This window comes from Mirounga angustirostris, unplaced genomic scaffold (genome assembly GCF_029215605.1).
Source record: "Mirounga angustirostris isolate CCGP_5_RB_7025 unplaced genomic scaffold, mMirAng1.0.hap1 SCAF_8, whole genome shotgun sequence".
Classification (NCBI taxonomy): Eukaryota; Metazoa; Chordata; class Mammalia; order Carnivora; family Phocidae; genus Mirounga; species Mirounga angustirostris.
Genome location: NW_026991716.1, coordinates 45,120,653 through 45,147,598, shown reverse-complemented (window position 1 = coordinate 45,147,598; position 26,946 = coordinate 45,120,653). Strand labels below are relative to the sequence as shown.

The following is a 26,946-nucleotide window of genomic DNA, read 5'->3' as shown; positions in this document are numbered from 1 at the left end:
TTTGTCAACACAAGTTTGAAGCCTATTTTAATAACTAATATGAAAAGATACCCAGATTAATCCTTCTCATAAAAGGTATATTCAGTTATTCATGGGCCAATCAAAATTTTTATTGGAGTTATAAAGAATTTTTATATTAATTTAATTAGGATTGATACCTTTCTTGTATTAACACATACCATTTAAAAGCATGAAAATCTCTCAACTTATGTATATCTTCTTTTATGCCTTTTACTAGGGTTTTAAAATTGTCTCCAAAAAAAGATTTTTTATTCTTGGTTATTTCATAAACAAACTATATTTTTTGTACTATTATGAGTTTTATGTTTTCTTTTTAATCTTATTTTCTAGTTGAGTGTTGCTAGTATATGGCAATGGTATTTTTTATAAACTGGTATTACATCTTGCAAACTTTTTTTTTTAAGATTTATTTATTTATTTATTTATTTGACAGAGAGAGAGACACACAGCGAGAGAGGGAACACAAGCAGGGGGAGTGGGAGAGGGAGAAGCAGGCTTCCCATGGAGCAGGAAGCCCGATGCAAGACTCGATCCCAGGACCCCAGGATCATGACCTGAGCTGAAGGCAGACGCTTAATGACTGAGCCACCCAGGCACCCCAGATCTTGCAAATTTTTGCTTATGGTGTATTCTCTAGGTAAATGGCCATAACATTTTAAAATAACACTAATATTATCTCTTCCTTTATGAGACTTACAAATATGTATTTTTTTCTTTTCTTCATATTGGAGAGATCAGGACCTCTCCAATATGATGTTGAACAGTACCAGTGACATTGGTCACTCTGTTTTTGTTCTCAATATTAAATGAATGCACCTAGAGTTTCTCCAAAAACTATATTTGCTAGAGATATTTGGTTATATTGCCATTATCAAATTAATAACCTCTACTCTCCTTTTTCTTATTTTTAACTATAATAGGGGTTGAATTTCACAACATATTTTGCCACATGATTTTTCTTTATCCATTAATGTGATGAATATGACCAATAAATATTCTAATTTTGAATTATTCTTTTTTAAAATTTTGAATTATTCTTACAGCCCTGATATAAAATTTACTTGATCATAAAAATCCTTGTTTCCATAAAATAGACTTATCAGGCAAGGTATGCCTGTATAATTTTTGTGAATATATGTTTTTCATTAATTAATAAGCAGTGATATGATGTCATTAGAGAAAACAACTTATTTTTTTCCAAGTGAGTGTTTCAAACTTAGGGTGGTCCTAAAATTAAGGTAAAGAAGAATTATACATATAAATTTATGCTTCAGAAAGACACAATTTCCTCTTCTGTTTATAATTAGCAGTAAAACATCAACACTTAGATTTGTAAATCTTTGAAAACCCTTTGACTTTTCTCTAGTCACACTTATGAGAAATTACTGATCTCTTGGAAAAGGGAAAATTATGAATGGCAGAGCAGAAAAACAGTATAAAAGAAGAGACGTGGTGACATGCATGTAGCAAAATAACTCTTTTTAGAGAAATGATTTAAAAGGAATTTAAGTTTGTTCCTAAGGAAATCACAGAGGAGATGTGTAACGATACACATTTAGAAATTGTCTACATGCAAATAAATGACAGGAAAAAGCAGTTACTTTCCTAATTTGTCCTAATGCTTTCTCTGTGACTCTAACAAATGCAAGTGCAAATAAAACATATCCTATCTGCACCTGCTATTTAGGGAGTCCCCTGAGGGTGAGACATGAGGTAGAACTAAATACACTGGTCTTACAGCTGATAATAGGTTTTTATCATATTTACTGTATTTGAAATAGCCTTGCTTTATGCTAGGTCCTTCCCTGTCCTTCTCCAAAGTCCCAGAATGGGTCACGGCAAAGGAAAATAAAACTTCACATTTTACTTTTGCACACATGGGAAAATCCAACAAGCTCACAGTGTGGGCACTAGAATGATGGGCTCCCCTAATGATATGCTAAGACTGAGGGCAGGCGGGAATTCTATCTCATTCACTTGACCATGTTCAACAATATCTAGCATGCTATCATGGATAGAGTGTGTAAAACCTAATGGATGCCTGTTAAAGGAAAGAAGAGTACCTGATTGCCACTGACTTGCAAAAAAGGGAGGATCTTTTTTCTCTTTGGCTCTCACATTTTCTAGGAGGACAACTTGAGGCCATGACAGAGAGATGTGCATGTGTCCTTCACTAGTGTAAGTGAGAGTGTAAGTGAGAGTCCTCTGGAGACTTCGTAAGCTTCTGTCGCTCCATCACTGAGCAAGTACAGAGTGAGCCATCTTTAGCCATAGCTACTCGCTATGTAGTTCAGAAAAAAGGTCAAATATAAAGAAATTAATATCAAAGGCATAAAGGGAATACTATCAAAGGATAATGAGGTTATTAATGAGGAGCCCATCCTGACTAGATTTATGGGAAAAAAAAAAAAAGGATTATTTAATGGATGATGTACCAGGTTGTGTTCCTCAGGTAACAAAATCTGAGACACAAGAAGTTGAAGAATACGAGCTCAATTCCCTAGGAAGGAAGGGGAGAGAAGCAAGATTCCTTCAAGGTGAGGTGAACTGTGGTGTAGTCCTATGGGAGGCTTCAGCCAATCAACTGAAGTGTCTGTGAGCTGAGAGATTTCTGCTGGCAATGCTCCCAGCAGAGGGCACAAGCATCCCAAATGGTAATATAAATAGTAATGTTAATGCTAAGACAGTATGTCTTAATGTATGTTTATGGTGATTTTTTTCATATTTTCAAATTGCTCTAACATTACTTATCTCATTCACAAGAACCATATGAAGTAATCCTATGTCACCATACTCTAACTTGATAAAGATTTTCAATTTCATATATCTCATTAAAGATAAAGCTGAATAAAACAGAATTAGTGACAACAACAAAAGCCCAGGCTTCTTAACACCTGTAGTGCACTCTTTCCATTCTCACAATACCAGGTGCCAAGTTTAGGTGTTCAGGTTTTCTCAATATGGACCCAGGCATCTCTGAGAAACAAAAATGACTTTTTTGGACATTAGGTGTATGTATTTGTTTTAGATATAATTAAGTTAATTTTTCTTTCCATATTTTTTCTTTTTCAGTTTTTCATTTTATTCTCCCACATCTTCCTCTGTTCTATGTAAAAATTACATATAAACAAAATCAAACTTTTCTTATTGTTATAAGTGATATTATAATGATATGGAAGAGTTTAAATTTCCAAAACATTGTAGAAACACCTGTATAATTTGTATCCCTTATACAACCCTTATAGGAATATGTTGTCAATTTTGTGAAAAATAACTCATTAGGATGCCAATAAAATTCTCCATTATTTCAACAAAGTTACATATATAAAGGTTATCATATCAACATTTTAAACACAAGATGGATATCCTAAGAAAATATTATTTGAGCTAAGTTTTATGAGCTTTATTTTATATTTGAGGAACAACAGAAAAGGATTGACTTAATTGTTAATACTGTGTTAATTTTTTTTCTAATTTTCTCAAATGTGTTTAGTAACCTACCAGCAATTTAACAGCCACAAAAATATTTATAGCAATGCATGACTTTTTTTATCAAGACAGAAAATTCATTAAAAGCTTTCATTCTTACCTGGAACCCCATGCCCCAAAAAGTATAATAGAGTTTAGTGGGAAATGGATATTGAGGTTAAGAGAAACCTTGGGTTCTGTCCTAGCCATACACTACCTAGCAATGATACCGTCAGGAGGTCACTTAATACCTCTGTGCCTCTGTTCTTCTCTTACATGATCACCATAATGCCTAAACTGTTGGCTACACCAGGTTGCAAAAAAACAACTAATAGGTTTGACAAAATCAGAGCACTTTCCCAAGAGTTGATAATCTTTTTGCAATAAAGGGCTTTTCTTTTTCTGATTACTGTAATTACAGTACTACAGATTCATTTTAGAAAATTCAGAAAAGGATGTCTCACCACATGAAGATAAACTCATGCTCTTGTATTTCTGTTTAATCTCATTTGTTCTTTGCCTGGCTTTTTGTCTGATTGTTAGTTTTGTGAGAGAAGGGGATGAGGGGACTAGGTCCTGCTTCTGTTACTGTTCTCTAGGAGAATAATAATGTAAGCATTCTCAGATCTCCCTACACATCAAGGTTGTCAGTATCACTATGCAATAAAATTTCTTCTGTTACTTTATCTTAAAACTGGTCTAAAATACCTATGTCATAGTTTTGTCATATATCCATGAGAAAAGCAAAGCTCATTGAGATATGGATGCTGGATGGTAATCAGAGGTAACACAATCTCTCAGTGTCTTTTTATTTTTTTTTGAAAGAGAGAGAGAGAGTTCACAGAGGAATAGTGAGAGGGAGTAGCAGACTCCCTGCTGAGCAGAGAGCCTGATGGCAGGGACTCAATCTCAGGACCCCAGATCATGACCCCAGCGGAAGGCAGACACTTAACCAACTGAGCCACCCAGGCGCTCCAATCTCTCAGTGTCTTGCTCACACATGTGCACCTGAATGCAGATCTGTAGCTTCAGAAGATTTCAAATTAGCACATTTTATGGACCTTCAGATTCACTCAAAAATAACCTAATCCTCAAATACCAAATTTGGGAATGTGTGTGACGCTGCTTGGGCTGCCGTAACAAAATACTGCAGACTGGGTGGTGTGAACAACAGAAATTTATTTTCTCACAGTTTGAAGGTTCAAAGTCTGAAACCAAGGTGACAGTATGGTCAGTTTCTGGTGAGGTTTCTCTTCTTGGCTTGCGAACAGCTACCTTCTCACTGTGTTCTCACATGGTATCTTCCTGTATATATGGAGAAGAGAGAGAGAGGACTCTCTGGTGTCTCTCCTGATATGTACACTAATCCTGTTGGATCAGGGTTCATTCTTATGACCTCATTTAATCTTAATTACTTCCTTAGAAACCCAATTACAAATGCAGCCACACTGGGGACTAGGGCTTCAACATATGAATTTTGGGAGGGCACAAACATTCATCCATAAAGGAAGATAAGGATTTCCCATATTCTGTGTTTTTAACTTTGAAGCATAAGCATTGTTTTTGTTAGAACACCAATGGAGACATCATTGCTATGTCTAATACACTCTAACAAGAGGATATATTCTAATTTATTTGAACATTTTATCTCCCTACAGTTAAGCATTAATAAATTATAATGTTTTTATCCTTATAAATATTAATGTAATGAAAATGTATGCCTAAAATTTTTCCAGTATATATTATTATTTCCTCAGAATTCCAAGAAGTTAAATTAGTGAGGCAAGGATGTGAACCTATTAAGGGTATTGATACAGATTGGGTGGGTAATCTAATTTTAAAAGTGAGAAATCTACCTTCTGTTTTTAGAACCAGAAGGAGAATATTGCCTTTGGGGGGGGGGTGGAGGAATTTAATGCATTGTAATAAAGGGCAAGGTTTGAATGGGAATGAATGAGGACACTGGCTGCCTGGGTGTAGCTGAAAGAGTGGTTGAAAGTATTAAAGAAAAGCATTTACTTCTTAGTGGACTTACCTATGGTTCTAGGAATGTCAAGTATATGAGCCAGACTCATGGCAGGTAAGAAATGGCAAATGATCATTAGTAACTTGAAAAGATCTTGATGAGGGTATATTTATAAAGGATTAAGAAGGGTTTAAGGAAACCAGCAAAAACTAATACAGGAGCACCCCAGTATTACTAACAGTTGGGAGCTATGAATGGGCAATGTGAAGAACCCATTCCTAGAACCAGAGAGTAGCTACATAGACAAGAATGTGGAACTAGAGTGAAAATGGGTAGTATATACTTAGCATTTATAGGTGTACTTCAAAATCTTCAATCAAGTACTTCCTTTTGTTCTTTAGGTCCCCATTGGAGGGTTGCTTCTTGGTGAATCCATTATCATTCTAGTGGCATCATGTAACAAATCTTCTCTTGTTATATTACTAATGAATTTGGAACAACTGAGATCACTACATTGTTTTGTTTTATTTTTCCTCCTGTATTCCTCAGAAGTTCATACACTAAACAATCCAATGTCAGTCTTTGTTCCCTTTGTTTTGTTTTCCCAGCAATGGCCTTATTCCTGGAGTTGCTGTTCCTGGCTCTTGTGTTGCTTCCATTCTTTCCTGCAAATGGACGGGTATGATGGAGGTTGGAAATATCTTCAGAACAACTGAAGCAACTTATAAACAGAAATCTATTAGATAAATTTTCAAAAGTGAAAAGGAGTAGAGAGTCTGGTACATCACAAAGTACTCATTGGTTGCTCAAGTAGTTAACACAGTTAAGTCTAAGGCTGTGGTGACCAGTATTGTAGCCTCTAGCCACATGAGGGTATTGAACACTGGAGATACAGATGGTCAGAATTGAGATCTGCGTAATTACATAGCAGAATTCAAGACTTAGTAAAAAAGGAAGGTAAAATATTTCATTAATAATTTTAATATTGATTGCATGATGAAAACATAGTATTTTGAAACAATTAGATAAATAGGTATATTATAAATATCAATTTAATCTGTTTATTTTTTCTTTTTCAAAGTGGCCCCCCAGAAATTAAAATTACCTTTCATGCTATCATTATATTTCTATTGACAGCAATGGTCTACAGGTTTAAAAGCTAATGAAACTCACCCTGTCCAAAGATCTTTACTGATTCCCTTATATTTAATTCATTACAATGTGATCCTCACAGAAAATTAGCAATATATCTATATAATCGCAAATTAGCAAAACTTCTTCACATACATCACCACATTTATTTTCATAGTCAATGTGTAAGAATAATAATACCTATTTTTTAAGTTAAAAAAGAAACTTTAGTAAAGAGATTAAGTATTTGGATTTTTTCATGGTCTTACAATTAATATATAAAGAATAAGATGCTCTAATTATTTCTAATATGCTGCTTTACTTTAATAATCCTAAGAACAGGATCAATGATTCTCTTAAATGTTTGGTGGGTAGGTGTCTATATAAGGTGTCTATCTTCTGATCAGAAAAACTCTGAATGTGAAGTTTGGTCATTGCTGTCTATTTCCACATTCTCCTTTAACTCTGAGCATACAAGAATAGCTAGGACTCCACAGATCAGAGTTCAGGCAATAGGTCAAAACTCATGTGGCATTCAGAAATATAGTCATTATGTTACCATAATTAATTTTCAATCTGAAGACAATTTATTTATCACCTGGGTCTTATTCAAAAAGTTTGTTGCCTTCCCAATCTCTTTCCTAAAGATTTTTTTAAATTTTTATTTATTTATTTGAGAGAGAGAGCAAGAGAGAGAGAGAGAGAGAGCACCAGCGGGGGGAGGGAGGCAGAGGGAGAAGCAGACTCCCCACTGATCAGGGAGCCCAATTGCAAGGGAGATCAATCTTAGGACCCTGGGATCATTACCTGAGACAAAGGCAGACACTTAACCAACTGAGCCATGCAGGAGCCCCCTAAAGATTTTTTTTCATGGTCCTTTCCAATCCCCAGTTATCTCTCTGGTCCATCTCCTGGTCTTCATTATAAAATTATTTAAAAGAGAGCTATATTTTGCTCTTTTGCACTGCTAAATGTTTGCTGATCAGATTTTCTACATACCTTCTGCCTAGTATGTTTTTTTCTGCACCTTCTCAATAGAAAACACTATTCATCCTTTATAACCTCAATCCAGACCATCTTTTGCAAAGCTTTCCTAACCTGAATAAGAATTGATCCCTTGTTTTTTATACATCTAGCAGAATCCACCTATCTTCAGTTATCATGTGGTATTGTTATTATTCATGTCATATAGTTTACCGAAATAAATTTATTTTTTAAGATTTGATTTAATCATTGAGAGAGAGAGAGAGACGGAGTGACAGTGCACAAACAGGGAGGGGTAAAAGAAGAGGGAGAAAGAATCGAAATAAATTCTTGAAGTATAGATAGATACCTTTTTAGATCCATTTTATGCTCAACACTCTTCATATTCCCTGTCACCTAATAAAAGCTTTCTTGAAACTCATTAAAAAACAGCAAAGACATGTCTTCAGTAGGATTTGTATCTACAAAAGATAGGATAAGAAGGAGGAAATAATTATTTCTTTCTCAGGGACCAAATTTTGATGTGTTTTGAAATGAAATTCTACGAAGCAGGTTTTTGAGAGTCAATAGGAAATATCCAAGGATGTTATTTTATTTCACATGTGCATCCTTTCTAGCTTAGGCATTAGTAGCTGGGAATGTACCAAATCTGTGAGTACAATGAAATTCACTTAAAAAAAAAAAAAAGAAAGGAAGAAAAGAAAAGAAATTCATTATTGGTTCCTGTCCTTAGGAGCATAAAGCAAGTAGGAGAATGGATGCATAAATTAATAATGGCAATAAATATGGTTAAACCTAAGTTTGCACTATTTGGAGGGCTTTGAGCAACCTCAGTATTGGGAGAAGAGAGAATAACTTACTCCAATGTGTCAGATAAAATCAACAAAGAGTCCTGTCTATTTAGACTTAGATTTTAAACTCTTGGTCATGTTCATACAACATAACACTCATGTGTAATTTGAAGTCATCAAATATCTCAGACCTTGTGAGAACAATTCACACACCCCACTCTACCTCCAGGGTAGACATCTCCCCCCTGCCACACACACAATGATAAAATATACCAAAAATTTCAGCAGCTGATTTAATACTTTATTCTGTTACTAAAAAGGAACAGAGTCAGCAATGGCCCATTAACTGGATGATTTTGTTCCCTCTAAATGGCCTTGGAAATTTTTTAATATTGCAAAAGTACCTTTTGAGTGATGTCATGAAATCAGCTCATATAATAAAATAGATCATAATGTCTCTCATAATAGGAAGAATAATTTTATTAGCACTGAAAGCACTTTGAACCTGAACATCCCTTCCCTAGATACATTTTAAATACATTATTTCTCTAAATACAGACCATATCAGGTCAAACTTTCCTTAAAGTCTAGGATGAATTTTGAGGTCTACTCTCATCCCACCAGCTGCAGCCTAATCAAATGTGAATGAATATGTCTTAATGTTTCTATTGTGTACCTTTATGGTTATAAAATATTATCACTCATATGGCTAGAAAAGGCACAGTAAGAATTCCCTTGAAACTAGAAATTGGCATCTGTGGCCTCAGAGGAGATTTTAATTTGTCATGCCATGAATTTCATCCTCCTTCTCAAAGCTTCAAATTACTTTTTTCCTATCTGTCATAGCTTTGGCTCAGGTTCATTGGCAATGCTTAACAACTAATATTGATTTGAACTGGATGCTCTTTAAAATGATCTTTGTTCCCTCGACCGTTTATTCACTCTTAAATGCAATTTTAACAAATGTTAAGAAGATAACCCTAATTTTATCTCCCTTTAGGATCCATCCTTTACTGCTTTGCTAACCACTCAAAACCAAGTCCAAAAAGAGATTGTAAATAAACACAATGAACTAAGGAGATCAGTCTCTCCACCTGCCAGCAACATGCTACAGATGGTAAGAGGTAGTGATAAAGGCTAATGGTGTGAATCAGCAGTGATAAGAGCAGGGAGCTGGTAACTGGCATCTCTTAAGAACTTTGTTTTGCTTCCATTCTGCTATTTCATTTGAGCTGTATTATGGGCAGGGCAAAAATTAATTTTCCTTTATAATGGTTAAATAATCTAGCAAGGGTTTGGGGCTATTAAGTCGGGAAGGCAAAATTAGAAGCCAAATCTTCAGACATCAAATGTGAAGCCATTGCACTTTTTGTTCGCTGTCTGCCCTAGTCTAAAATAAAGGAGTCCACTTTCCTTCAAAATCAGTGCCATTTAGGGTTAATAATAGTTCACTTTCCAAGACACAATCCATAAATGCTAGATATCTCCCATTTGAGTGCAGTGGGCTACAAGTGGAACTGGGAATAAACTAGGCTAGTTTATTACTATTGAAATATAATTTAAAGACTTCACATATTGATGAGTGCTTAGACTAGCACTATTACTAAAAAACCTAGGTGTGGCTCCTGTGTTATCATAAATTGTCAGATACTGTATTGGATATTTCTGTCAGTAGACACATCATTTATGAACTTCTCTTCATGTGGAAATTGGCACTGGAGCAGATAAACACACATACACACACACACACACACCCCTAACAAAAGATCTTATCATACCAATGACAATGAATATATCTATAGAAGTTTTAAAATAGTGCGAATCAACCTACCAATCAGATTATAAAGCATATGTTTCACTGGAGTTGAATCTTTAAGTGTATTTTTTTTTCTTGTGACATTTAGGAATGGAACCGAGAAGCAGCAGCAAATGCCCAAAAGTGGGCAAACAAGTGCACTTTAAAACACAGCGTGCCAGAGGACCGAAAAACCAGTACGTAAATGAGTATTTTTTGAATAAATGAACAAATAAAATAATATTGGAAAAATCAAATAGAATGGAACATTCTGGGATGTTTTAGAAGACTTAGTGAATAAATGTTGCTTATACTGCTCTATTTAAAATCAAGCTATCTGTAGAAGGAGAGAGAATTATTAGTATCATTTCGTGCTTGTTGACTGTTTATGTTATGCAAATAATTTCTGAACCAATACTTCATTTGTTCCTCTCAACCAGCTCATGAGTTAACACGTCATGTATCATCATTTCTCCAGCTTCAAAGATTAGGGACATAAGAGAAATGACCTAGGAGCACATCCTGAAGTTGTGTCATGTACTGGAAAGTTAACCAGGCTTATTGATTTATTTTTTAACCTTTTATTTAAATTCAATTTAATTAATATATACTATATTATTAGTTCCAGAGGTGGAATTCAGTGATTCATCAGTTGCATACAATACCCAGTGTTCATTATATCATGTGCCCTCCTTAATGTCCATCACCCAGTTACCCCATCCCCCCACCACCTTCCCTCCAGCAACCCTGAGTTTGTTTCCTAGAGTTAAGAGTCTCTTATGGTTTGCTTCCCTCTGTGTTTTCATCTTATGTTATTTTCCTTCCTTTCCCCTATGTTTATCTGTTTTGTTTCTTAAATTCCACATATGAGTGATATATATATATATATATATATATATAGGATATATAGATATATAGAATATATAGAATATATATATATAGGAATATTACTCAGCCATCAAAAAGAATGAAATCTTGCCATTTGCAATGATATGGGTGGAACTAGAGGGTATTATACTTAGTGAAATAAGCCAGTCAGAGAAAGACAGGCTTATTGATTCCTAATCCACTGCCCTTTTTCTATATTGTGTTGCTGTTTGGTGTTTAAATATCTCTTTTTTTATGTTTATAAATATACTGAATTATGTGAATAGTTCCTGAATTTTGCTGTAAAAATACTTAAACTTTTAATATCATCATGAATATTTTGTGTATGTTCACTCAGTTTTTACTTTTTGATAATAAATAGTCAAGTAGTTTGCATAGACTGTGTACCTATAAAGCATAGAATAATATATCACATGCAAAAAACTATAAAAGTTTCAAGAATTATAAAAATTATGAGAGAAAACTTTTATGCATAAACTTTACATAAAATATTTATTTACATTATCAAGCATGAAAGGCAATTGAAAGTAGTGAATTGAGTAGTACTCAATTTGAAAGTAGTGAATAATTACCTATAATTTCAGTAGAATTATTATTTATATTGTTGATATTAACATTATAATGAAATTATGAAGAGAGATAACTGCATTCAGTAGAAGATTAAAACAAATGGTCTTAAGATCAAATTATGTTAGATTTTGAGTTTCTTTCCTTCCATATTAAAGAAGATATCCAAGAATATTTTATACTCTCCTGAAACAGCATGTAGACATAATATTTCAAGCCAGCAAAATGCAAATATTATGTGAGAGCTGAAAAGATAGGCAAATGTTTCTGGGCTGCAAGACATTTATTAATGTTTTTATTTTTTTATTATTTTTTATGTTTTATTCTCATTTTGTAATTAATTTTATTGTAACAACAATGCTTTTTTAAAAATTCTATTGTAGTAAGAATACTTAACATGAGACCTACACTCTTGACCAATTTTTAAATATATTATACAATATTGTTGACTACATGTACATGTTGTATAGCAGATATCTAGAACTTACTCACCTTGCTTACCTGAAATTCATTGATTAGTAAGTCCCCATTTCTCCTTTCCCTCATCCCCAGCTGCCACCATTGCACTCTTTGATTCTGTGAATTTGATTCTTTTAGATATTTCACATAAATGGACTCGTTTAGTAGTCTTTCTGTGACTGGTATATTTTGCTTAGCATCACATTCTCAAGTTTCACCCATGTTATCACATGTTGCAAAACTTCCTTCTTTTTTTAAAGATGAATGATATTCATTATATATATATGTCATCTTGTCATCCGTTCACCTGTCCATGGACATTTAGGTTGTTTCCAAATGTTGCCTATTATGACTAGTGCTGCAACGAACATGAGTGTACTAATATCTCTTCAAGATGCTGATTTCAATTCTTTTGGATAAATACTCAGAAGTGTTATTGCTGGATCATTTTGTAGCTCTACTTTCAATTTTTTTGAGGAACCTCCATACTGTTTTCCACAGCAGCTACACTATTTTTTCATTCTCACCAGCAGTGTACATGATTCCGATTTCTCTACATCCTCACCATTACTTGTTGTCTTTTTTTTTTCTTTTTGGTAATAGACATCAAAACAGATGTAAGGTGATATCTCATTGTGATTTTAATGTACATTTCCCTGATGATTAGTAATGTCGAGCTCCTTTTCACATACCTGTTGGTCATCTGTATGTCTTCTTTGGAAAAATGCCTGTTCAAATCTTCTGCCCATTTTTTGAGCAGAAGAGATGAACAGGTATTTTTACAAAGAAGACCTACAGGTGGCCAGCACTGACATGAAAAGATGTTCAAAATCACTCATCATCAGGGAAATGCAAATCAAAACTACAATGAGGTATCACCTCACACTTATCAGCATGGCTAAAATTAAAAAAAAAAAAAAAACAATAAACAACAACTGTTGGAGAGGATATGGAGAAAAAGGAACCCTCATGCACTGTTCGTGGGAGTGCAAACTGATGCTACCACTGTGGAAGACAGTACGGAGGTCCTTGAAAAGTTAAAAATAGAACTATCTTGCGATCCAGTAATTATGCTACTGGCTGTTAACCCCAAAACTACAAAAACACTAATTCAAAGGGATACAGACACCCCTATATTTACAACAGCATTATTTATAATAGCCAAATTATGGAAGCAGCGCAAGTGTCCACTGATAAATGAATGGATAGAGATATGTATACACATATGCATATATATATATATATATATATATATATATGATGCAATATTATTCAGCCATAAAAAAGGAAATTTTGTCATTTGGAACAACATGGATGGAGCTAGAGAGTATAAGGCTAGGTAAAATAAGTCAGAGAAAAACAAATATTATATGATTTCACTCATATGTGGAATTTGAGAAACAAAACAACTGAGAGAAAAGAAAGAGAGAGAGACAAACCAAGAAAATTACTCAACATAGAGAACAAACTGATGGTTACCAGAGGGGTGGTGGGTGGGAGGGTGGGTGAAATAGGTGATGGGGATTAAGGAGTGCACTTGTGATGAGCACAGAGTGATATATAAAATTGTTGAATAACTATATTGTACACCTGAAACTAATATAACACTGTATGTTAACTGTATTGGAATTAATAAAATAAAATAAAATAAATTAAAATGCTAAATAAAAAGTGGTAAATAAAAAATATTCAGAAAGGGCGCCTGGGTGGCTCAGTTGGTTAAGCAACTGCCTTCGGCTCAGGTCATGGTCCTGGAGTCTCTGGGTCGAGTCCCGCATCGGGCTCCCTGCTCGTCAGGGAGTCTGCTTCTCCCTCTGACCCTCCCCCCTCTCATGTGCTCTCTCTCATTCTCTCTCTCTCAAATAAATAAATAAAATCTTTAAAAAAAAATATTCAAAAAAAACAAAACAAAACCAAATCTGCCCATTTTTAAATAGGGATAATTTTTGCTATTGGGTTGTATGAGTTCTTTATATACTTTGAAAATTAACTCCTTATCAATTATAAGCTATGCAAATGTTTTCACCTATTCCATAAGTTGCCTTTTCACTTTGTTGATTGTTTCTTTTGTTGTGGAGAGACTTTTTAGCTTTATTCAGTCCCACTTACTTATTTTTGCTTTTGTTGCTTATACCTTTAGTGTCCTATCCAGGAAAGAATTGCTAAAACCAATGTCAAGAGGTTTTTCTGTATGTTTTCTTCTAGGAAGTTGTCGGTTTCAGGTCTTATGTTTAAATCTTTAATCTGTTTTGAGTTAATTTTTGTGAGTGTTTTAAGAAGGGGTCTAAATTAACTCTTCTCCGTGTGGCTGTGCAATTTTCTCATCGCCACTCTTTGAAGAGAGTATTTTTTGCCCATTGAGAAGAATTAATATTGTTAAAATGTCCATGTGACCCAAAGCCATTTATATACCCATTGGTCAGTTGTACATCTTCCTTGGAGAAATGTCTATTAAAGTTCATTGTGATCAAAAAAGATCTATAGTCAATTCCTCAGGCAGCCCCCTGAAAAAGATAGATCTTTGGGCATTTCATCTAACTCTTTCAGCTGAAACTTGGGTTTTTTATCTGTTGTTCACTCTGTGCTGAACTAGGAAGGGAAGCTATGGCAACTATGAACCCAAATCTCTATCTATTCTCATTTGCCCCAGGCAGCTAGATTATGCTGGATCTTATTAGCATTCTCAGAGAGGAAAGTCAGAAGCCAGTCTTTGGGGCAGCCTCTGGAAAATTTGTGGCATTTGATACCCAGACCAAATCTGTCCCACTCCAGGGAGAAATAGGCAGCAGTGGTGTTAGTCAGCTTGCTCTGTGCTGAGCTGGGGAGAAGAGCCATGGCATCTATCAATCCAAACCACCATCTCTGCTGTCCTCCAGGGGGCAACACTGCGAAAAACTTCAGAGCTCCAAGACTGGCAAGACAGAAGTCAGTTCTTTAGGGACCCCTGGAGAAATTGGAGCGTTGGACACACTGATCAATTCTTTGCTTCCCCAGGAGGAAGCTGAGAACTAAGATTTTTCATTTGCTTGCTCTGTGCTGAGCCAAGGGGAGGAGATATGGTATCTACCAGCTCAAGCCGCCATCTCCATTCTCCTACAGATGGCTAGCCTGTGCCTGACTGTCAGAGCTCCAAGACTACCAAGACAGAAGCCAGCCATCTGGGGAGTTTCCATAGGGAAGGTTGGGATGCTGCCACACAAGAACCAACTCCTTCCTTCCTCTGGGAGAAGTTGGGGGCTAGGGGGCCTTTTCCTGATCATATGGCAGGCACTGTGCTGAGGGTAAGCATTCTAGCAAGAGGGTGTCCCAGTTTCACTACAGACTTCAGTGAGTTGGGGTTCATATTCTCCCAGGGTCTAGGAGCCTTTCACTTAGTTTTGGATTTCCCACCAAGGCAATTTTTTGGAAATTGTTGCTGGATCAGTGTGTTTGTTAAGGGAAAGAGAGTCCAAGGCTCCCTACTCCACCATCTTGCTGATGTCACCTTCGGCAAGGCTCTTCTTGCCTAATTCTAAAGGAGGAAGATTTGGCCTTATGATATTCTGATTTAGTGATTAAGAGAGAATCCAAAAGCTTTGAAATCTGCCATCCCTCCTGATGTCAGTTGCCTGTTAATTGGGGCTCTTATAGACTGCCTGTAGAACTCTTTTTCCAAGTTCACACAAAATCATAATCATAAACATTTAGACAGGGTCCAATATGTGAAAACTCTCTGGTGAGGGTGGACAAGAGGAAGAGAAAAAGAATAAAAGTTGGTCACTGCCTTTTGCAAATTTACAGTACAAAGCTGAGAGCATAGGAGTCATTACAATGTGAAGAATTTAGCTTCAAAAAGAATGCATCTCTGAAACTCCAGAGAATTTTTGAATAATAATGTCTTCTTAACCTATTCAAAGTTTTGCATGTTGATGCCGACCTCCATGTCCTAGACTGATCTTTTTTTTTTTTTTTTTTAAGATTTATTTATTTTTGCGATGCCTGGGTAGCTCATTTGGTTAAGGGTCTGCCTTCAGCTCAGGTCATGATCCCAGGGTCCTGGGATTGAATCTGGCATCTGGCTCCTGGCTCAGTGGGGAGCCTGCTTCTCCCTCTGTCTGCAGTTCCCACTGCTTGTGCTCTCTTTCCCACAAAAAAATAAATAAAATCTTTAAAAGAAAGGTTTATTTATTTTAGAGAGAGAAATAGAGTGTGAGCAGGAGGAGGGGCAGAGGGAGAGAGAGAGAATCCTCAAGCAGACTCCCTTCTGAGTGAGGGGCCTGATCCAGGGCTTGATCTCAGGACCCTGAGACCATGACCTAGCCGAAATCAAAAGTCAGCCTCTTAACCCACTAAGCAACTTTGGTGTCCCTAGGCAGATCTGTCTTCTATTCAGCTTTAGAGCTGAGAAGGACAGAAGCCCTTTTATTATGTATTAACAGTTATAAGTATAGGCACTGTGTCTGAAGGTCAGCATCCTTGTGTTCATATAGTTGATTTCTTTTTTTTTTTTATGTTATGTTAGTCACCATACAGACATCATTAGTTTTTGATGTAGTGTTCCATGATTCATTATTTGCATATAACACCCAGTGCTCATTGCAACATGTGCCCTCCTTAATACCCATCACCAGACTACCCCATCCCCTGACCCCCCTCCCCTCTGAAACCCTCAGATTGTTTCCTGGAGTCCATAGTCTCTCATGGTCCATCTCCCCCTCTGATTTTCCCTCTTTCAGTTTTCCCTTCCTTCCCCTAATGTCCTCTGTGCTATTCCTTATGTTCTACATAAGAGTGAAGCCATATAGTTGATTTCTTTTGCCATTGCATGTTTTATTGCTTCCTTAAGGATGATCCATTTCTCTTTAGGTACAAAATGTGGTGAGAATCTCTTTATGTCAAGTTACCCTGCTTCCTGGTCAGATGCAATCCAAAACTGGTATGAGGAGAGCCATAATTTTGTCTATGGTGTAGGACCTAAGAGTTCTGGTGCAGTTGTTGGACATTACACCCAGGTAAGACAAACAAATGAAAATACTTCTACCACAAATGCTCTAATATGAAAGCATCTCTAAATTATGACCAAGTCCAATGTTCAATTTGAGTAAGAGCCTGATTAGATATAATAGTCCTGGATTGGGTGGTACTTCATCTAGAGCTGTCATTTTTTCCCATCACTTGAAAAACTCTTGGTAAGGAAGCATACTCTGTACTTTTTCAAACTTAGAAATGGATAAAATAGTGAAGGTACTTTAAGATTTAATATTTTAAAATTTGTGGTTTTCTTCAATAATTCAACTAAATGTTTTCAAAAGGTACTTGGCTCTAAACTATAATAGTAACATTTTTTCAGTTTTACATTTGCTATTACTATTTTTTTCAATATTTTCCCTCTTCTTTAATGTACTCTCATATATTCCTTTTTGGAAATGTAGGTCGTTTGGTACTCTTCTTACCATGTTGGATGTGGAATTGCCTATTGCCCCAATCAAGAAAGTCTAAAATACTACTATGTTTGCCAATATTGTCCTGCGTAAGTATATACTTTAGAGTTTCATGAAATAATCCTATGTACAATTTAATATTTTTAAAATTCTTGTATAGAAAACAAACTAGAATATAAAACATTTCAGTAAAGGGAAGGAATAAATCCTTTTTTCATTTTTTAAAATTGATGCATAGTTCATACACAATGTCACCTTAGTTTTATGTGCATGACATAGTGACAGGTCTATACCTTGTGCTATGCTCACCACATGTGTAGCTATCAGCAGTCACCATACAATGCTATTATAACTATTTTTTTATTTTTTTAAAGATTTTTATTTATTTATTTGTCAGAAAGCACAAGCAGGAGGAACGGCAGGCAGAGGGAGAAGCAAGCTCCCCACTGAGCAGGGAGCCTGATGTGGGACTCAATCCCAGGGCCCCGGGATCATGACCTGAGCCAAATGCAGACATTAAACTGCATGAGGCACCCAGGCATCCCATGCTATTATAACTATTACAATACTATTGACTCTAGTCCCTATGCTGTACTTTTTATCCCCATGACTTATTTATTCCATAACTGGAAGCCTGTACCTCCCACTCCCCTTCAAATATTTTGCTCACCCCCATTGCCACCCCTCTGGCAAACATCATTTCGTTCTTGTACTTATGGTCTGTTTCTGCTTTTTATTTTTTTTATTTTGTTTTTTTAGAATCCCTATATAAGTGAAATCATATGGTATCTGTCTTTTTCTGTGTAACTTATTTTACTTAGCATAATACCATCTAGGTCATCTAGAAGGAATAAATCTTTGGAAATGCCTTTTAAGTTGAGATACATTCAACTTATCAGGGAAGAGACCAGGTTCTCAAATCCAAGTATAAAATCTGAAACTCTCTTCCCTCAGTTACAGAGTGACATCTTTTCTTTCAGTCACCTTTCCCGTCAGCTCACAGCTATTCCATGAGCCTAGGCGGTATGCATTTCTCTAGATTTGATATCATCAGTTCTCATCAACTTCACACTTTAGGAGGGTGGCAGCTTGATGGTTAAGCAAGGGATGGTAGTGGACTGGCAAGTAGGGGATGGCAGATTGCAATTTCACCTCGGCCTGCTAAAAAGTTCCTTGCCCTACTTATCTAAAAAACTACCTACATTGTTACCATCACAGATGATTCATTCTTTTGCATCTCAAAGATTTTTCAAGAGATTTTTAATGTACTTCAGAATCCAGAAAAGAACATCTTCAGTCTTTGCTTTTCAGAAGTTTTCACAAAATTTCCATAATGGATCAACCTTTAAGGTCTTGACCAGTAGCATGAAATATGTTTTTTCATCAAGGATTATGTTTAAACTTACCTACAATAAATTCCGTGGATATACTGAAGATCTAATCTGAACTTATCTGTTAATCTTACTTTCTTTTAATGTTTGAAGTTTCTTGCCACTGGAGACAGGAGGACCCCTAGAACCAAGGCTCCTATAGGATTTATTTTGAGGTTGTAGATAACCTGAGCATATGGATCTCCAGGGTGAGAAGTATGACCTCCAATGTCATTTTCCTGCAAGCACTTCTTAGGGTTTAGTAGAAAGAATTGAAAGGTCTTAGGAGAATGCATCCAAACTCACTGGCTGGCTGTAAGAGAGGAGGCTCTGGAGCCAGGCATCTGAAGTGAGAGTTTGGAGTGAAAAATGAGGGAAAGCAGGGGCGAGAAAACTTCCAGAACATGTTTGTGTCTATTTCACATTTTTCCAGGGGCTCACACATGATCAATTATATTCTGTGCGGGGAGTGAGATTCAGATGCATGACATTGTGTTTTTGGCCCACTTGGTACAATTGAGACTTTGACTCTCTTGAAAAATATTCATCAATGAGATGTAGGCTAGTTACTGTAAGACCAATATACCTTAGCGATTAGTGTTAATAAAACTGTTTTTTTAACATTCCTATTTTTGTAAATATTAAAATCTCACACACAAAGCATCTAGACATTCAAAAACCTTTTAAGCATCCCTACTCCCAAAAACATACACCAAAAACTACTTTAAATAATCATTACTTCCATCTTTTTTTTAAGGTCTTATTTATTTATTTGAGAGAGGGAGAGCACATGAGAGAGAATAAGAAGGGGTGTGGGGCGAGGGAGGGGGACAAGCAGACACCTCACTGAGCAGGGAGCCCAACATGGGGCTTGATCCCAGGACCCTGGAATCATGACCTGAGCTGAAGTCAGACACTTAACCACCTGAACCACCCAGTTGCCCCAAATCATTACCTCCATCTTGAAGCCAAAATTATCCAGGGGTTTTATCTTCCCTAGTTCATATTATAGAGATTATCACTTTTTTAGATATAAAATTATATGTAACTTTAAGCATTTCCACACTGCAACCCTTTCTCTCCCAGTAACTTGTACAGTCTCTCTAAGGAATATGTTTTATCACTAGCCAGCACCTTAGAGTACACTACTTTAGCAATTTGACCAAGTCTTTTGGGAGGGAAAGAATGTTGTCATGTTGAAATGTACTCCGAATATTTTAGACCCTATTAATCTCATTTTAATTGTTCAGGCTGTGAAATAATGGTCAAGGAAGTGAGGGCTTATGTATGTTATTTTCTTTACATTGATATCTGAGTACATTTTGGGAATTTTAGTTTGTCAGTTATTTGACATGATGAAAAACATTGACCAAATATTCAGGTGTATATGGTGATAGATGCTACCCTGGGAGCATAAACTAAACTGAAAAATGAAAAATGTTTGCCATTTTGTATTTCAAATTTCAGTGGCAATCTTCTTAGCAAGATTCATACCCCTTACCTAAAAGGCGAACCTTGTGCCAGCTGCCTTCATCACTGTGACAATGGACTATGCAGTAAGTTTGAAGTCATTAATTTGCTAGTATATATAATAGAATGATCTGGCTTTTTTTTTCCTTTGAGTATCTTTTATTTTTTAAAATTATTTATTTAAATTCAATTTAATTAACATATATTTCATTATTAGCTTCAGGGGTAGAATTTAGCAATTCATCAGTTGCATATAACACCCAGTGCTCATTGCATCAAGTGCCCTCCTTAATGCCCATCACCCGGTTACCCCATCCCCTTACCCACCTCCCCTCCAGCAACCCTCAGTTTGTTTTCTAGAGTTCAGCATCTCTTATGGTTTGCCTCCCTCTCTGTTTTCAACTTATTTTATTTTTCCTTCCTTTCCCCTATGTTCTTCTGTTTTGTTCTTTAATTCCACATGAGTGAAATCATATGATGTTTGTCTTTCTCTGACTGGCTTATCTCACTTAGCCTAATACCCTCTGGTTCCAACCATGTTGTTGTAAATGGCAAGATTTCCTTTTTTTTGTTGGCCAAGTAATGTGTGTGTGTGTGTGTGTGTGTAAATATATATATATATTTATATATATATCTTCTTTATTAGTTCATCTGTCGATGGACATCTGGACTCTTTACATATTTTGGCTATTGTGGATATTGCTGCTATAAACATTGGGGTGCATATGCCCCATTAAATCACTATGTTTGTACCCTTTGGATAAATACCTAGCAGTGTAATTGTTAGGTCATAGGGTAGCTCTCTTTTTAACTTTTTGAGGAATCTTCATATTGTTTTCCAGAGTGGCTGCACCAGTTTGCATTCCTACCAAAAGTGTAAGAAGGTTCCCTTTTCTCTGCATCCTCACCAACATCTGCTGTTTCCTGTGTTGTTCATTCTAGCCATTCTGACCTGTGTGAGGTGGTATCTCATTGTAGTTTTGATTTGTATTTCCCTGATGCCAAGTGATATGAAACATTTTTTCATATGTCTGTTGACCATTTCTATGTCTTCTTTTTTTTTTTTTTTAAAGATTTTATTTGTTTGACAGAGAGAGACACAGTGAGAGAGGGAACAAAAGCAGGCAGAGTGGGAGAGGGAGAAACAGGCTTCCCGCTAAGCAGGGAGCCCGATGCGGGGCTTGATCCCAGGACCCTGGGATCATGACCTGAGCTGAAGGCAGACGCTTATCTTTGGAGAAATGTCTGTTCATGTGTTCTGCCCATTTCTTGACTGGATTTTTTGGTTTTGAGGTGTTGAGTTTTATAAGTTTTATAAATTTTGATACTAGCCCTTTACCTGATAAGACATTTGCAAATATCTTCTCCCATTCCGTAGGTTACCTTTTGGTTTTGTTGACTGTTTCCTTTGCTGTGCAAAAGCTTTTGATCTTGATGAAGTCCGAATATTTCATTTTTGCTTTTGTTTCTTTTGGCCTTGGAGATGTGTTTAGCAGGAAGTTGCTGTGGCCAAGGTCGAAGAGATTGTTGCCCATGTTCTCCTCTAGGATTTTGATGGATTACTGTCTCACATTGAGGTCTTTCATCCATTTTGAGTTTATTTTTGTGTATATGGTAGAAGAGTAGATGCTTTGTGTGTGAGATTTTAATATTTACAAAAATGGTAGAAGAGTTTCATTCTTCTGCATGTGGATATCAAATTTTGTGTGTATGGTAGAAGAGCTAGATGCTTTGTGTGTGAGATTTTAATATTTACAAAAATGGTAGAAGAGTTTCATTCTTCTGCATGTGGATATCAAATTTTCCCAACATCATTTTTTGAAGAGACTGTCTTTTTTCCATTGGATATTCTTTTCTGCTTTGTCAAAGATTAGTTGACCATAGAGTTGAGGGTCCATTTCTGGGGTCTCTATTCTGTCCCACTGATCTATATGTCTGTTTTTGTGCCAGTACCATACTCTCTTGAAGATTACAGCTTTGTAATAGAGCTTGAAGTTTGGCACTGTGATGCCACCAGTTTTGCTTTTATTTTTCAACATTTCTTTGGCTATTCGGGGGTCTTTTCTGGCTCCATACAAATTTTAGGATTATTTGTTCCAGCTCTGTGAACAATGTTGATTGGCATTTTGATAGGGATTGCATTGAAATTGTAGATTGCTTTGGGTAGTATAGATATTTTAACAATATTTGTTCTTCCAATCTATGTGCATGGAATGTTTTTCCATGTTTTTGTGTCTTCCTCAATTTCTTTCATAAGTGTTCTATAGTTTTCAGAGTACAGAGATTTTCTCTTTTTGGTTAGGTTTATTCCTAGATGTCTTATGGTTTTTTGGTCCAATTGTAAATGGGATGAATTCCTTGATTTCTCTTTCTTCTGCCTCATTGTTAGTGTTTAGAAATAGGGCTGATTTCTGCACACTGATTTTATATCTTGCCACTTTGCTGAATTCCTGAATCAGTTCTAACAATTTTTTGGTGGAGTCTTTTGGGTTTTCTACATAGAGCATCGTCTGAAGAACATGGATGTAAAATTCTCACCAAGGCACTAGCTAATAGCATCCAACAGTACATTAAAAGGATTATTCACCATGACCAGGTGGGATTTATTCCGTGGCTGCAAGGGTGGTTCAACATCTACACATCAATCAATGTGATACACCACATTAATGAAAGATAGGTTAAAAACTATATGATCCTCTCAGTAGATGCAGAAAAAGCATTTGACAAAATACAGCATCATTTCTTGATAAAAACTCTCTGCAGTGTAAGGTAGAGGGAACATGCTTCAATATCATAAAAGCCATAGACTCCTTTTTTTTTTTTTAAGAATTAAGAAATCTCCTGATTGCAACCTACTTAAGCAATGCCTTCATGCAAAAGACAAAAATAAAAGTATTCAATAGAGTGTGTTTAATAAAAAATTTTACACAGTATCTATGTATTATTTGCAATGAAAACCTCATTACCATGTGTAACCTAAAGAAACATCTACCATCAATGTATATGGACTTGTTACATATTGGCATATATAAAAATGTGTCTGTGGAAATAATTCATTGTAATTAAATATTTTTCCTATCGAAGTTAATGCAATTACATCAAAAGTGGCATTTTATAAAGAGAAAATATGTACAAAATATAAAGATGTGAGAACACAAACACAGTTCAGTTCAGACACCAAACAATCTTTATATATCAATGAGTTCATCATACTAAATTCTTCATTTTCCCCATAGTATAGAATAATCAAGTTTAATTTAATAACCACTCACACTTGTGTTTGCTAGTAATTTTTACATACTTCTAAAATGTCAATCAAATCGGCATATAACATTATTAGCTCACAGAAGTCTCAAAATATTTTAGCAAAAGGATTAAATTTAGTGTCATATAATATCTCATGTTTGGTATTGTTATGGATATAAATACAAAGAGTTGGTACTTTTGTTTAGTTGGGATATGTTATTAAAATTATTATGAACAAAACAGCTAACCACTAACAGAAATTTTTACCTTTCCAAATGCATTCAACAGATTGAACTGTACCATTCTTTCTGAGTGAATTGTATAGCTCTAATTCAGAATATTGAATGATATCAAAGCTATACAACCATTAAAGAAGAAAATATTTTCTCCTCTGCTGAATACTATTTGTTAAGGGATTTGGAATTTATCCTGTTAGCAATAAGCAACCAATTGAAAGATTTTTACAGAGAAGAGTGATGAGATCAGAATTGTTTTATAAAGATCTGGCAGTAGTATGGAGAAACAAGTGGATGAAAGCCAGCTTGGAGACTGTTGAAAACATGGGTTTGAAAAACAAATGAATGTTTTTACTGCATTCTGACAAAATGAATGAAGAGAAATGGACAGTAATGAGCAATAGGTAGGAAGTAGTAAAACCAGTGTTTGTTACTTGCACTTGGTAAATACTGATAAAAAGTAGAGAGCAATGAGTTCATGTTGATTCCCAGTTCCTGATTTGAATTATTTAGTAGTTAGGAGTTTAATTTCTCTTATCCCAGGGGAATTGAGTTGGGAGTTGGGGAGTGACTCCAAAGAAATGCCACACTTGGAGGTAAAATGATGAACTTAGTTTGAGAGTTACTCAGTTTGTAGCCACTGAGGAACTTCAAAGTAGAAATGTCCAATAATCATAGTGAAATTCCTTCTAGTTTTTACATCCACATCTTCTCATAATGATTTCTTACTCTTGAAAGAAAGACTAGTGGCACTAGAATCTGGATAGAGAAATAGTGTCCAATATAAATTTTTTCAATAACGGAAATGTTCAATATTTGCACTGTCATGTAAAGTAGCTCCTAGATAGACTGGTTATTGAGCATTTGGAATGTAACAAGTATCACCAATGACCTGAAAATTTATTTTTTAATGTTATGTAATTTTAATTAATTTAAATTTAATTTAAACAACCACATGGCTAGAGGCTAAAATTTGGACACTAATTGTAGAGAGACTCATTTAAGCTTATTTTATTTTCTGAGGGAAGAAAATAAGTCAATTCATTTTAGAAACATTCCAAAAAGCTCAAATTTTAAAAGAAGTGATGGATTAATGTGTCCCTTTGTATCATAATGTGATACCAACTTCTTTGCTCAATTGTCTTCTCCCCACTTACATTGAATTTATTGTTTGCACTGCTGCTATGGAGGAAAACAATAATGAACTGACTAATTTCTTTGTTTTTATTCCAGCCAATACTTGTGAATATGAAGATGCTTATTCTAACTGTAATGCTTTGAAGAAAAGCTATACCTGTAGCCATGATTTCGTCAAGACAAATTGCAAAGCTTCCTGTGAATGTGAAGACAAAATTTATTAAATGCCCAATACAGACTGAGCAGGGCTAAGTGAAGGAGGACCACATCATCTACTTATTTTTGACATTAACACAGATGTTGTAAGCATGTTAGCTATAAATTTTATTGCAAATAATGAGTCTTTTTCTCTTGGATCTACTTTTTATTTTACAGAAATCTCTTTCATACAAAGGATTAAAAAATAACATAATCTATGATTATCTGTTGCTCATGTAAAAATCATGAGCAATAAGGAAATTCTGACAAAGCATTATGGACCAGAAGAGACTAAGAAAACATGAGAATAAATGGAATGTGGTCTCCTGTGTCAGATCTTTGAACACAAAAAGGTCATTAGTGGAAAAAGTGGTGAAATCTGAATAGAATCTGAATTGTTTTTGATAGTAACATCCATTCTTAGTCTTGACAAATGTATCAGAATAATGCAAGATGATAACATTAGGGGAAACTAAAGCTGGGTGAAGGGTATATGGGAATTCTCTGTACTATCTTAGCAAAATTTCTGTAAATCTAAAAATACTTTCAAATAAAAGATGCATTTTAAAAAACAACAACACCATCTTTTTTTTTTCTTGGCTCTATAATGTTTGGAAAATTTTTCTCCTGATTCTCTGGTTATTCTTTCTCAGCCACTTTCCCACCCAGTGTCAATTCCTCTATTCCATTGCTAAATGTTTGATTTTATCTTTTTCATGGACCTTTCAGATATATCAATTACTGGACTGTCATATTAGTCTCACATCCTTATCCAGTGTCAAGATTCACAAATTATTTCAAGGACAAGTATAGTCATGGGGTAAAGGGAAAGCAAGGAGAGGTTCAAGACCACCAATGCAGCTCCTGGATGCTATTTTTGCAGTACATTTCTTAACATCTAAAGAGAAAGACTTCTTACTCAGTCTACTTTCAAAACCTTTCTGTAGACTTCTTAAGTACTTAGATAATATTCATACTCTTAAACTGATCTGCAAGAAGTTGAATGATTTTTTATACTCTCCTTTCTAATCTCACTTCATTCCACTTTCTTTTATTTCTTATGCTCCAATAATGATCAGTGATTTTATTAAATTCTCTCAAGTTCCTCAAGATTTTCCTTATCTAAGGGCATTTGTGTTTGCTATTAGTTCTGTCTGGAAGAGTCATCCTTCTATTATTTGCTAGAATAACTCCTTCATATTAAATGCCATTTTATCCAAGAGATTCCTTTGAGCATTTAATATGAAGAACTCCCCCCATTCTCTCACAACTCCTTTTATTTTCTTTCATAATAATCTTCACAATGTAATGCAATTCATTCCTGCATTCAACAAATATTTATTGAAAAATGTCTCAGGTATTTAATTAGGGACTTTGAAATAGGGTGATTAACAAGAGAGACCAAGTTCTGAACTTCATGGAGTTCACACTTTCATAGGGGAAATAGGAAGGAAGTTATTTTGCAAATAAATACTTAAGATAATATTGGAAGCGGTAAGTGCTATGAACTAAAATGGGCAACAGAATAGAGAACAGTGAAGATAGACTGGGAAAATGTTAATAGGATTGTCAAGTACATCCTCTCTAAGGATGGATTAGAATCACAATAGAAGTTAAGAGAAAAATGGATAAGATGATTTGATGGAGAAAACAGAATAGTGAGTACAAAGCAGTTGAGGTAGGAATAAATTTGACATATTTGAGGAAAAGCAAGAAACATAGAATGACTGGAGCAGAATGAGCAAGGTAAAGATCATTTTGAAAGCAGGCCAGAGAGTCAGGCAGAAACTTAGTCACAT

General features: G+C 35.3%; 1 protein-coding gene across 1 annotated transcript; it reads left to right on the top strand.

Annotated features, from left to right (window-relative positions):
* The first annotated feature begins 6,056 nt into the window (after positions 1 to 6,056).
* On the top strand, positions 6,057 to 25,639 carry LOC123836972 (cysteine-rich secretory protein 2-like). The gene is made up of 7 exons (XM_045866009.3): positions 6,057 to 6,134; positions 9,362 to 9,478; positions 10,266 to 10,353; positions 16,916 to 17,061; positions 17,482 to 17,579; positions 20,328 to 20,416; positions 25,046 to 25,639. The coding sequence occupies exons 1-7, from the start codon at positions 6,066 to 6,068 to the stop codon at positions 25,171 to 25,173; spliced, it is 735 nt and encodes a 244-aa protein (XP_045721965.1). The 5' UTR covers positions 6,057 to 6,065; the 3' UTR covers positions 25,174 to 25,639.
* Positions 25,640 to 26,946: the final 1,307 nt, after the last annotated feature.

Bases quoted from the DNA above. Each gene is read 5' to 3' on its own strand.
- LOC123836972 (XM_045866009.3), top strand. From the start codon at position 6,066: ATGGCCTTATTCCTGGAGTTGCTGTTCCTGGCTCTTGTGTTGCTTCCA. The intron at 6,135-9,361 runs GTATGATGGAGG...ATCTCCCTTTAG, and splicing joins TCTTTCCTGCAAATGGACGG to GATCCATCCTTTACTGCTTT. The intron at 17,580-20,327 runs GTAAGTATATAC...TTCAAATTTCAG, and splicing joins GTTTGCCAATATTGTCCTGC to TGGCAATCTTCTTAGCAAGA.